At 44.8% G+C, this 13,285-nt stretch overlaps 1 protein-coding gene across 1 annotated transcript in view; it reads left to right on the plus strand.

Moving 5' to 3' along the window:
• Nucleotides 1-12,759, plus strand: part of GREM2 (gremlin 2, DAN family BMP antagonist) — a 121,038-nt gene extending 108,279 nt beyond the window's left edge. Inside the window, exon 2 of the mRNA XM_003800082.3 lies at nt 8,944-12,759. Coding sequence (XP_003800130.1) covers nt 8,945-9,451 — 507 coding nt within the window. The 5' untranslated portion in view covers nt 8,944 and the 3' untranslated portion in view covers nt 9,452-12,759. The remainder of the gene's footprint in view (nt 1-8,943) is intronic.
• The last annotated feature ends 526 nt before the right edge of the window (nt 12,760-13,285 follow it).

The following is a 13,285-nucleotide window of genomic DNA, read 5'->3' on the forward strand; positions in this document are numbered from 1 at the left end:
AAAAAAAAAAAAAAATGTAGAACTACTCCTTTAAAAGAAATCTTCCATTGTATCTTTTTCTCCTTAAATTCATATTTCACTGTAGTTTCACCCACAGAAGTCTTTCCTAATAGGTTTTATACTTGAAAGTCTTTCATTTCGTATCTCATCATTCTTTTCTCTGATAAAAAGTGTGCCTGTAAGTTTTAATTGGACCTATGTAGCCAGGTTGAATTTCTTCCTGTGGATTAATTATTCATTAGTGCATACAAGCATTTGATAAGGATAGCATAAGTATGTTACAAAGTTAAGAAATTATAATTAAACACAGGAAGGTAAATTTTAATTATTTACCTCTCTTAAAATGATGCCCCATGCATGTGCATATTTTATTGTTATTTATGTTTTCATAAAGGAATAGTATTTATTCCCCCAAATAGGCAGGGTTCAAGGCTAGGATGCTTTCCAGGAACTGGAGACCAAAGTGATTTAAATAGTAATGAGTTTCACTCACAAATATGAAGTTCAGAGTAAGCAGTTCCAGGACTGCTTAGTTCAATGGCTTGAAAACATAATCAAGAACCCAGTTGCTTTCCATTTGGGGGCTACCCTGCAAAGATTTGACTTTTATCCATGCTCATGTTTTGACCTTCCTGAAGGCTGCCATATCCCCAGTCATCAAATCCTTGCAGAACAACAATCAAAACCAGGACAGCAATTTCTCCTTGAATATCTCTTCTTAAAGGGGAATAAAAATCTTTCCCAGGAGACTACATCTCATATCATAGTTGAATCATGGTCCATGCCTAAATCAATCCCTTACACAAAGAGTAGGATAACCAATTGGGTTGGACCAACCAACTTTCAAGCCCATGGTGTGCAGAAAAAGTCTATGAAGAACTTGAAATCCAATACCTGAACAAAACTGTGGTTCTGTTAGGAAGAAAAAATGGGATATTGTTCTCAGGTAGTAAGTTGACAGTGTTTGCTTAGACTCTCAGCTTTCCAGGTGAAAGGGTTAATATTGTGCTGTTCATGGAGACAGCACCTGTTGGCAGAGGAGGAGACGTGTGGGAAATTGTGATGGGACCAGGAGCATATAAAACTTGAGGTGCCTATGGGACAACTGGGGAATGTTTGATAGGTAGCTGAGCGTACTGTCTGGGAGTCATGAGCAGAGGGCTGGTAGTTGCAGTCACAGGCATGAATGAAATTCTTAGTAAAAATGCGAAGAATGAGAAGATAGGATTATGGGGAAATCCTTGAGGGACTCTGATCTTGCAGAGGGGAATAGAGAAAGACAAATCAAGAAAGGAGATGGAAAGACTAAAGTGAAAGAAGAAAACTACATTTTCCCATGAATTCTAGAGGAAGTGAGAAAGGATTTCAGTGCCTAGTTTTGTCAGACTTTGCTACGTGCTTTGTCTCTGTTCCTATGAAACATCATACAACAAGAGTAATGAAATGACTGGCAAGAGGTGCACAGGGTCAACTGATGGAACATGGGTGGGATGGCTTTGACTTTGCTCACAGCATTTGAGACAGGCCTATCTCATTTATTTTGTCTATTATATAACATAGGCAGAAAATCTGTATGCTGCTCCCAGGGATGTGGAAGCCTGCTGCTTTAGCTGTCCTTGGACACACGATGCTGTCCTAGGAAGGTCAAGAAAGGGGTCTGGGGAGTGAGGAATCATTGGAGTATGACTGGTCACTAGGGTAGCAGCCTAAAGTGATTATTTGGAAAAAAAATTAGGTAATGCCTAATGGCTATAGAGAACAGTGTCGCTGGCTATAAAATATTTAGTGGATGGCTCAAAATTTCTTCCTTCCCTTTAAGTAAAACTCATGGTCCATTTTGCTCAGAGAGTTCTTGGATTATGACTTAATTTCAATGCCACATTCCTCATGACAGCAACACAATAGAGCAGTGGTGAGGGCCGTTAACACCAATTTACATGGGGCCACCCAGAGAAACCTAGGAATGAATCACACAGGTCACAGCACGGGCAGCTCAGGGCTCAGAAACCATGCTCTCCCTCCAATTCCCAAGTGGATGTGACCTAGAGAGAAGCAACTCATGTGTGGTTAAACTCACAGCTTTAGAGTCTCCCCATCCATTTCATTATTGAATCTAAGGCTTTGCCTCAGTCTTGGCCACATGATTACATTTTCTCTCCTGAATGTCTCCCACCAGTATCTTCAAAGATTTAGAGCTTCGATTAAAAATTACCTAATGATACACTTGCTATCCAGAAGTCAAAGTAAGTGATGATAGTATCATGTCTTCTTCGGTGGAAAACCTTCTTTCAAAAAAACATAACATAGTTTTTCCAGCTGAAATTAAGCTTCTCCTGAAACAAAATGATAGTCAATGTAAACTCAGGCAATGCCACTTGGAAAAGTAAATGTATCCATTTGGATTTCAAACTTCTCAGTCATGTGGGATGCCCTGATCTTTCTGCTTTGAAATTGTGATCTACTTCCTATTCTTTTCATGACAGTTCAGAAGATTTATAGTTTGAACTTTTTATTTTGCCTAATATTTTAATTTTCTCGCACTTGGAATAAGTTGCAATCATTTCTTTTCAGTCAAACAACCATTACATTTGAGCTTAATGTGCAATTCTATGTAATCAGACAGATGTGAATTGAAATAATCACAAGGCATCCTTTCCAATTCTTTGATAGGCAAAAAGAAATAAATCTGGTAACACCAAGTGTTAGCAAGTGTGGGCTGTAGCAGGTACTTACATACTGCCCAGGGGAGAGGATAGAGGACAAGCACTTGGAGAGCAACTTGGCAAAACTTGGTCAAGCTCAAGTTGGACAGATCCAAGGACAAGTCCTAGGACCCAGCATTTCTACTTTTCAGTGTTTCCTCTAGAAAACTCTAGAACTCTAAAACTCTAGAAAAACTCTAACAGATGGGCATAAATAAACGTGTACTAAAATGTTCAGTGCAGGACTATTGGCAATTGTGAAAAAGGAACCCAAGTGTTCCTTAGGAAGATGAATGAATAAACTATGTTCCCACATTTAGCAGTAGAGGAGAGACACTTGCAAATATCCACATGCCGAAGATCTCAAACACGTGTTTTGGAGGGGACAAATGTTTCACAAGAAGAGCCTGGTACTGTTTATGCAAAGCTTAATTACACACAGACACAGCTGCATCCAACAAACATAAGCGGTGAAAGCATCATAGGGACAGATATGCAGAGAAACTTTGGAATACTGGTCAGCTCACTGAGGGTACGAGAAGAGAGGATGAGAGAATGATACTTTAACTTATCTTTTCTCTTCTTCAAAATCGAACGATTTGGGGTAGTGCCTGTGGCTCAAAGGAGTAGGGCGCCAGCCCCATGTGCAGGAGATGGTGGGTTCAAACCCAGCCCCCGGCCAAAAACTACAAAAAAAAAAAATTGAACATTTGCAAAATGAAAAGGAGAAATATCAATACTCATGCTGGTGGACATAGAGCTTGTTATGTTGCCTGTCTTGCTTGGCATGTGACATATTTTTAGTTATCAATTTGACAATCGAAAGCTGCTTTTCTAGCAAAAATGCCCAATGATAAAAAGGAAGGCAACTACGGAATCAGATAGAAGAAGTCTGGGACTTGGCAATGTTCTTCTATAAAAAGCCAGAAAGTAAATACTCCAGGCTGTAGGCTTTATGTTCGCTGTCTCATTACTCACTCCCTCTGCCTTTAGTATCAAGGCAGTCACAGACAAAACATAAGTGAAGAGGTACGCCTGTGTGCTAATACAACTTTATGTACAAAACCAGACATCAGTCTCGTTTTGGCCTGTGGGCTATCGTGGTCTCAGTTTACAGTCTCTGGAGGTAAGTGGTTACCAGTGGACAAGCAATCCTAGGCTATGAGGGTGATCCTGGGGTCAGGGCACATTCACATTTTTTTTCTACAGAGTTAGTTGGGCAGCTAGACCACCACTATCCAAGCCTAAGAATCCAAGACGCCAATGCAGTGCCTTTAGTAGTTGAGGCTGTGGCAGTATTAGCACTCATAAAAATGATCTCTGTAAGTTTAACATCTGGGGGAGGGTTCGTCTTGGTGGTTTCTGTTTGGCTTTGAGTCTTTTTTTTTTCACTTTAGTGATAGGAGCAAGTTTATCACAGGTGTATCTATCAATATGCAGCCCCGGGAGCTTCCTTTCAACCTTCCGAGGATGCCCGAGAATCCTTAGGTCACAGGAAATGTCTCAGCTTCATCCTGATCACCATCCCTGCACAGCTCAGTACTGCCTGGATCTGACTTTGAAAACTTACCAAGGTCACGCTGGGAGTGAGTTCATCCGTTTAGCTGCACCCTGGGCCTGTGGTCTCTTGCATTCACCTGTCAGGAAGGATGACTCAGCACTGCTGTAGCCTTTCTTAGAAATCAGGAAGCTTAACTGCTCAAGCTCCTACAGGAGAACCCCTCTTTAGGTCTTGACCCTTCTAAGAAGGGCTCATAGAAGGGGGGGAGGCTGCGATTCTGTAGCTAGACACTAGATTGCTTTGGCCGCATAGGCCCCGCTCTGGTATCTACAAAGACTCGGTCAGAGGGTGTTCACTTCAGAGAAAAACCCTTCCCCTACCTCTGTCTTTGCACAAACCAACTTTGGCCAACTCAGTCTGCTTAGGCCATCAGCGTTTACAGTCCTGGCACGCCTTGCAAATTGACGACGTCGTCAGGCCAGAAGGATGGTTAATAAAACCAACAGGCTTTATTTATGAGTTTCTTCTGACAGAAGGCAAATACAAGATGTGAGGGGAGAATGAAGTATCCTCCTGCCCTCGTTACTGGCAGTCGGGACAACATTCCTGAGAGGTTAATTGTACGCCAACCATTTTTCTGAGTAGCAGAGTGATTCAGGACAGAGCAGGACTCTGAAGTGCTCAATTCAGGTCATGGCAGGACCCTGCCGTGTGTGCAGAGGGACGGATGGTGAACTGAAGACAGAGGCTTGCACCTTCTCTCGCCACCACACCCCGTAACTCTATGCAAGCAAGAGCCAGCGGAGGACGAGCTGTCAGCAGCAGCTGGATCGATGGCTTCAGTGCCCGAAGTAAAGAGGATACAGCCCCACAGTCAGGGCAAAACACCTCTTGCCTGCTTGCCTGTTTTGACAGTGTGGTGCCATGTTACTGTTGCTAGTGAGGAAGGAGGAGGAAAGCAATGGGATGTGGGGACGGAAGGACGGAAGAGTCTGATTTGTCCCCGGTCATCTTGATTTCAGCAGCCTCTCTCCCCTCTCCTGAGAATTAGAAACTTAGGTTCCTGGGAGACACAACTTCTATAGGTGATTGCCAGATGTTTTGAAAAGTTTGATAGCGTTCTAATCACCACTTGGAATGCTGTGGCCTTGACTCCAAGAGGTCCTGTCCCCAGTCAGTCTGACCATGTCCTCTCAGACAACAAGGAGGACGTGTGGAGTGAAACAAGCATTTTTTGAGCCCGTCCGCCATGCGTGTGAAGCTGTTCCTGGAACCAGGATTGGAGGACCCAGCTGACTCTGTCAATCTTTCCTGGCTGGGACTAGCAGACTCTCGGTTATGTTTATTCAGAATGTTAATAATTTCGGAAATTATTAAAGTGGAACCCAAATACTTTCTTTTTAAGAGGCCATTGAGATCACCAATCATCCTGCAAACCTAATAAGCTGTGTACGTTGAGCAAGTCCAGGGCTCGACACTTGCAGTGAGCCAGCTGGAAGCGTGGCCATCTTCATGGGACACTTCGTGTGTGGAACTAAGGAGGCGTGAGAAAAGCCCTTTTAAAAACGAGGCCTTAAAAGTGCAATAACTGTGTCGGACAAAATGTTTTTACAAAGAAAAACAATTTTTCCTTTACCCCCATTCTCTGCTTTTCATTGTCCACTGCCGTTCCTCTACATTACCTAACCCCTCTGTTTTGCCAGCTATCACTCTGGGGACTCCTGTTCGGATTTTGAGGGACCCATTTAGGTGTGCCTTCCTAAGCTCTTCCTTCTCCCTCCCCAGCCAGAACCAGTGATGCTTTCGGTATCATTTGGGGCCACTACTGCTCATCAAAATTCCCTGCAGCCCTTCCTAAAAATATAAATCTCAGATCTCACCTCAACCCTACACGTTCAGAATGCATCAGGGTGGAGCCCTGGAATCTGCATTCCGAAGCACTGCAGGTTATTCAGATACTGCTGGTCCCAGGATCACCACCACGTGAACCCAGGCTGCTGTTCTTATGCACCTTGGTCCAACTTTGGTTATTTGCACAGGTCTCCCTAACTTCTTACTAACAAGCTTGCTGAAAACAATGAAACTGGCTCAGTGCCTCAAGTGGCTAAGCACCAGCCACATACACCTAAGGTGGCGGGTTCAAATCCAGCCCAGGCCCAGGCCCGCCAAACAACAATGACGGCTGCAGCCAAAAAAATAGCTGGGCGTTGTGGTGGACGCCTGTGGTCCCAGCTACTTGGGAGGCTGAGACAGGAGACTCGCTTGAGCCCAGGAGTTGGAGGTTGCTGAGCTGTGATGCCACAGCACTCTACCCATGGGGACAGCTTGAGGCTCTGTCTCAAAAAAAAAAAAGAAAAGAAAACAATGAAACTCACGGCATTCCCATTCCACTCGAAATATGCTTACTCAGTACATACTGTGCCTCTGACACATTTCTGAAAGCAGGGGACACAGCAGTGAATAAAACAGGGGGATCTTCTCTCTTAGACCTTACCTTGCAGGGAGGGAAGTCAGACAATAAAACAATAAATCAATAAGATCATTAATTATTATTTTATTGGATGATAAGTACCATGGAGAAAAAGAAGGGGGAGACAAAGGTGATGGAGTCTAGGACTGTGGTGGAGGTACACGCTAAACCTTTACTTAAGAAGTGATAAGTGAGCACTGAAGATGCTGAGAGGGAAGGCTGAGCAGACAGCCTGGGGGAAAGCAAATGTGAGAGGCTCTGGAGCAGATGAGTGCCAAGCACAGTCTAGGAACCGCAAGGGGATCAGTGTGGCTGGAGCACAGTGAGTAAGTGGCAGGCTGGAGAGTAGACATCGTAAGGGCTTGTGGACCCTGTAAGACCTCTCTCTTTGTCTCTGACCAAGACACTGGAATTCACAACATGAATACTCACTCCATGAATGCAGGAAGCACCTCTGAGGGGACAGGAAAAGGCCTCATGTGGCTTTGACCTAGACTAGTAACTGTGACACGTGGAAAAATTTTAGCATAGGTATTCTAACATAAATATTTTTAACCAGAGGCAGCTATACTCACCCAGAGCTCAGATTCCGGAGCCAGGATGCCTGGATCCAAGTACGTCACATCCTACCGGCTATGTGACCTTGGCAACCTCTCATGGCTTTGGTGTCCTCAGCCACAGAATGCAGAAAACAATAGTACCTGCTTCATGGAACTCTGATGAGGAAATAGGTTTCTACGTGAAGGAAAACAGCTGAAGAGTGTCTGAGGTGCTTTGAGAACCAATAAATATTTGCTATTATCTAGTGTGGATGGATAGAAGACATTTATAATGTTTTGAGGAATTTAAAGTGCTTCATATTAAATCTATTCCCTGGAGTGATAAATATATTGTAATAACATGCACTATTATAATTGTATAATGATATATGGAGAAAGATAGATCATTGTTGCACGTCCATTTGGGGGGATGCATGGAAAATGAAGGTAAATTTATTCAGTTCCATAAGTGGTGAAATGCACAGGAGTGTGTGAATATAGGGGTGCCATTGATGCTGATGACAACTATGTTGGGGGTCACAGCTATAAATGAGATGGAAGTCATCTCTCCTGGGTATTAGTTTTTCTTGAGGCTACCCAAGAGATTATAAAAAAAATGTGAACTAAACTTTGAATTCCATCTTTCCCCTTAGTCAGACTTTGGTTTACCTCCTCCAGGACACATTTTGGATAGAGTAATAACCATCTATCTCCAATTCCCCTTCTGCTCAACTAGTGTCACAGAGTCCCGATACAAAGGCTGGAAAAAATAACCCATTCATGTAGACATGCTTTGCACTGGCGTCGGACAGTTTCAATACACTCCAGAAAATCTCTTTGTTCACTACTAGGAATGGGTCTCCACTATGCAAATCTAACTCATGACTCATTTGAATGATTTGAATGTCTGTGTGCAGATGTCCAATGCTGGATGTTATTTAGAAGTAATGACAAACAGAGATGCAACTATTAATTTTCCTAATCTATGCCCATTTCTTTTCTTTTCTTTTTTTTTTTTTGGCTGGGGCTGGTTTGAACCTACCACCTCGGGCATATGGGGCCAGCACCCTACCCTTTTGAGCCACAGGCGCCTCCTCATCTATGCCCATTTCTCACTTTAATACTCACTGTTAAGAAACTTGTGTTTTTCTCATCATGCCTGTGTCCAGCGGTTAATTTTGATGGCTCTAGAGGTACAGGCCCAACTTCAAATCCTGGGCTATTGCTCAATGGTTGTGTGACCTTGGGCACATAACCTCTGAGGGCCTCAGTTTCCCATTGTAAAGTAAGGAGAATAATGCCAGCTTCAACTTCAGGCTGCTTTTAGGATCAAGTTAGCACCCAGCTAATACTAAAACATAGTAAATGTTCGCTATCAGCTGTCACTGGTACTGCTGCCAACTGGCTGGGCCGTCTCTTGACATCTGCTCTGTAATTCCGTAACTGGTGAGCGCTGCATGTTTTCTAAGTGTATTATAAACTGATTGCTGACCATTTTGTCCCCTTCTTGCTTTGGGAGCGTTACCTGGGGTGCCACCACTGCCGTCTATGAGTGTATTATTTAATCACGTTCCACCTTCACCAGCCCCGGGCTCCCAGCAGTCAGCTCCGCCCCGCCCGCCCCTCACTCCTCTAAATAAAAAGAATTGCACCGCATTAAAAGGAAGACCATGGATCGCTCACTCTATCGGCCTTCCCAACCCACCCCTCTAACTCTTTTTGTCGTTGCAGAATGTTCTGGAAGCTTTCCCTGTCCTTGTTCCTGGTGGCCGTGCTGGTGAAGGTGGCGGAAGCCCGGAAGAACCGGCCGGCGGGCGCCATCCCCTCGCCGTACAAGGACGGCAGCAGCAACAACTCGGAGAGATGGCAGCACCAGATCAAGGAGGTGCTGGCCTCCAGCCAGGAGGCGCTGGTGGTCACCGAGCGCAAGTACCTCAAGAGTGACTGGTGCAAGACGCAGCCGCTGCGGCAGACGGTGAGCGAGGAGGGCTGTCGCAGCCGCACGGTGCTCAACCGCTTCTGCTACGGCCAGTGCAACTCCTTCTACATCCCGCGCCACGTGAAGAAGGAGGAGGAGTCCTTCCAGTCCTGCGCCTTCTGCAAGCCCCAGCGCGCCACCTCCGTCCTCGTGGAGCTCGAATGCCCGGGCCTGGACCCCCCCTTCCGACACAAAAAAATCCAGAAGGTCAAGCAGTGCCGGTGCATGTCGGTGAACCTGAGCGACTCGGACAAGCAGTGAGCGCCCCGGCCGGGCGCAGCTCGCACTGCACGCGCCCCCGCCGCCGGGTCGCGCCGCCGCCGCCTTCGCTTCCTTCCTGTCCTCCGAGCCTGCTCAGGCGCAGCCTGGCCCCCCAGCCCATCCCCCCGCCCCTCAGCGGCAAGCACCTCCCCTGGGCTGACGGTGTCGCTGTCAACAACGTGGACCGCACGTGGAGATTTGCTGATGTGTTTCTGACCGACCCCGGGCCCCACGGGGGCCTCCCAAATCAGGTCGTGGATCAGGCCCCGAAGGAAAAGGCTGGGGAAGCAGCACCGCCCGCCCCCCAGCCGTCGGAGAGGCAGATGCGTGTAAATCTGGCAGTGACGTTTCCACCGTGTGGAAAAGCGAGTGTTTACCTGGCAATCCCCTACACTCCGGTGAAGCGAAGGGCCAAGATGCTTCACTCTTGGGAGCTGTCCCCAAGCCTCTCCCATTGGTCCCTAAACTTCTGTGATCCGCCCACTACCTTCGGCAGCTGCTCTCAGGCAGCAGGGGACAACTCGCAGGAAAATGTCCATGGACCGTGGGGGAGGAGGGGTCTCCTTGCAAACCTGACACCAAGAAGACAACTTGAGCCACTTGGATCCTCAAGTGGGCTTCCCTGGGGACCTTGCTAACTGCAGGCCACACCCTCCCCCACCCGAGCCACCATCGCCCTTTCTTCCTCACCTTCCTCACCCTCCACCTACACATTTGTGGACTAAAGATGAACTCCGGTGTGCATGCTCTTACCGCTGCAGTTAGAATATTACCACGCACACAGGTCTCTGTATTAACGCTGGTTTTATAATTGACCTATATTGTAAAGAGCTGTTAAAGAAAAAAAAAAAGTATTATAGACCTATCCATATATTGTTTCACACGTTTTGACGCTGGCTTTGCAGCACAATTCTGAGTTAGGAGGAAAGCAGGTCTGCCCAGAAGGTGTTTTTACTCAGCAATAAGGCCTGGTCAGTAATTCACTGTCATGCATCTATTCTTGGAGTGGGAGATTTTAGGAGCCGGATTTTAGGTGGAATATTATTTCACTGAAGGTACTAGAACATTGCAGCACGATGTAGGAATTGGGTTGGGGCAATAGGTACAGGAAGGTGAATAGTTTGGGAATTTGTTACTCCTAAACCCCAAAAGTCCCATGCAGATGTATACGTGGGCTGAGAACGTACGCTATTTTCACTGCCATCCCAGTAAGCCAAAAATACTTCCTGTTAAGAAAGATATTTAAAAATATAAGGAGTCAGATCACTTTTGGTATAGGAAAAAGAAATAAAATATATAGAATAGTAATTTAGTTGAGCAATCCTGCAGAAAACACCTCTCCTCCTTTTCCAAGTACAGATTTTAATAAAGGTCACTTTTCACTTTTATAACAAATTCTTGACATTTCCATGTTGTGGACTCTTGATAGAAAGAAGTAGAGATAACTTATTTTCCAGCAAAATTAGGCTTTCTTTGGGTCCCTTTGCTCACATGTCCTGGGAAGGCGTCCCTGTGAGTAGTGGTTCTGGAATCTGACCAATGTGAATGTGAATTCCTGGAGGGAGTCAGCAGACTGCAGATTTTGCACTGGTGATTCCCCAGCAAGGGCTCCTGGCAACAGGCTGGTTTCCTGGTACGTGACACAGACCTTCTGCGAGTGTCTCTGGGAACTGAAGCTTTTGACACTGGGCAGTGGCCGTGGATCTAGGCTTGACCTAGAGAGCAAGAATTGGGGATGGGTGTGTTGGTGAATCTTTTTCAGGCCGCTGCACGGCAAGGGTCTTTTCTGTCATTTCTGTAATAACCATGAGACCGGAGCAGACTGTGCTAGGGTCCAGGGCATCAGAGCTCTGTCAATAGGTAAATACAGCCTGAAATCAGGAGGCAGAAGTGAAAAGAAATCTTTGAGGGCTGGAACCTGGGAATGGAGAGAAAAAGTGGGGAGGGTGTCCACGATCAGAAGTGATTTTTGCATTCAGCAGAAACCCTCAAGGCAGACTCTGTGGCAGAACAAGACACAGGTGTGCTGAGATAGAAGTGAATTGACATGATCATAGTCAGTAGGAGGTGAGTCAAGGGGAGTCTCCACCCCAACTGCAAAGCCAACCCCTGCCATCTTATTAATACAGAACCCACATAAATAGGAGAAAGATTAAGCTGAGAATTTACAGAATACGAACCTGAGCACAGTCTCTTTTAAACCCAATCGTGGGTGTAGCAGTGAAAGCATTATGAGACGCTGCAGTGTGAAGCTCCTTCTGCGGGTTATTGTATGTACAAAGTTTACCTTGTAATGGCTCAAATCGTATTTAATTGTGTGTTTTTTTTTGTTCTGTTTATAAATGAAGGAAAGCTATAAGTATAATGTAATTATTTTATAGGTATACTATTAAATTATAGAACAAATAAAGATACTCTAGGCTTATGATGTGATCCTGGTGTGACGTGCCCTAAAAGTGGAATTCTGATAGTGTTGTCATGAGCGGTGAAGGAGCCCCAGGCTTTTGTCTGATTATGGTGAATTCAACCCCTATCCTGGGTCCGACCATCTCCTTTGGGGAGACGGGGCCTGGCATCTTCAAAGAGTTTCAGAATTAGGTATCCAAGGAGCAGAGGTGGTGGGTGTAGCTCTCAAGCTTGGGATTGGGGAGCTTCCAAGCTACACATCTCCCACCAGCGGAAGATGGAATATTCTCACTGTGCTCTCTGAATACGAAACCCGGAAAGAAGAGGCCTTGAGAAACTTCTGCAAATCAAAGTCCACTGTTATCCTCATCTTCCCTTTCACAGCCAGTGTCTCTTCACAAGCTAGAACTTGTCTTTTGTTTTGTTCATTTTCATATTTACTTCTCCCGGGATTCCGCATTTCTTAATTTAAATACTTTTTAGTTTCACAGTGACTCCGTTTTTCTACTAGTTGACTTACCTGCCATTGAAGAAACTCAATTATCAATAAAAAATTAAAAAAAAAAAACCTTAAGAAAATGGCACATGGTTGATTCACTGTGTGACTTCTAAGGAATTAAAGTCAACTTTCTAATAGATAATTCATGTTAGTTTATTAAATGTGACAGGTTACTCCATTGGGGAATTCCAATTCACTTATTTCTAAACTTGGCTGACTGATTTTTAAGTTCTAAAGGCAATGGAAATGAACTTTTACTGTTGCATGAACAACACAGCATGTATGAATTACTAGAAAGCGTACTGAATGATGAATGTAGCACCACTGATTATTACTGTCTGCATGAGACACAGCAGTGAGACCAAATCATAAACAATGCAATTAAAGCGTGTCGATCACCGTGCTATCTTCTGAATTCTACTTAATCCCCAACCTGGCCTCCCTCTTCTCCTGATCCCACCGTCACTCTTGAACACAGCAAGCAGCCCGTCCACTTTACCAAAAGCCAAATATGGGAAACCATGCCATTTATATTGTTGTCATTTGTACTCGCTTGGTTTTTTTTTTTTGTTTTTTTTTTTACTTCTGTAATTTTCAGTCAGGCAATTTTTCAGTAAGGCAAAAAAAAAAAAAAGAAAACCAGGGACCTTACTGCCATATCATTTCCTGAGTCCTGAGTTTCCTGCCTAATCAGCCTTCTTTTCTTTTTAGAATCTTTTTTTTTTTTTAATGTATAGACATATATACAACGTCTAGAGATTTTAGTGACAGGAATAGAGAAAATGTATCTACTCTATTTTGCCCCAAATCAATCAGAAGATTCCTGAATCTCTGTAAATTGATCACCCACTTTCTCAGGTGTGTTGAATATGCAATTGCCAAGACCTCCACCATACGCATCCCCTATCTCTGATCTGCTCTCATCTGAT

The sequence above is a fragment of the Otolemur garnettii genome, unplaced genomic scaffold, assembly GCF_000181295.1.
Source record: "Otolemur garnettii isolate 467f Iridium unplaced genomic scaffold, OtoGar3 scaffold00165, whole genome shotgun sequence".
Lineage (NCBI taxonomy): Eukaryota > Metazoa > Chordata > Mammalia > Primates > Galagidae > Otolemur > Otolemur garnettii.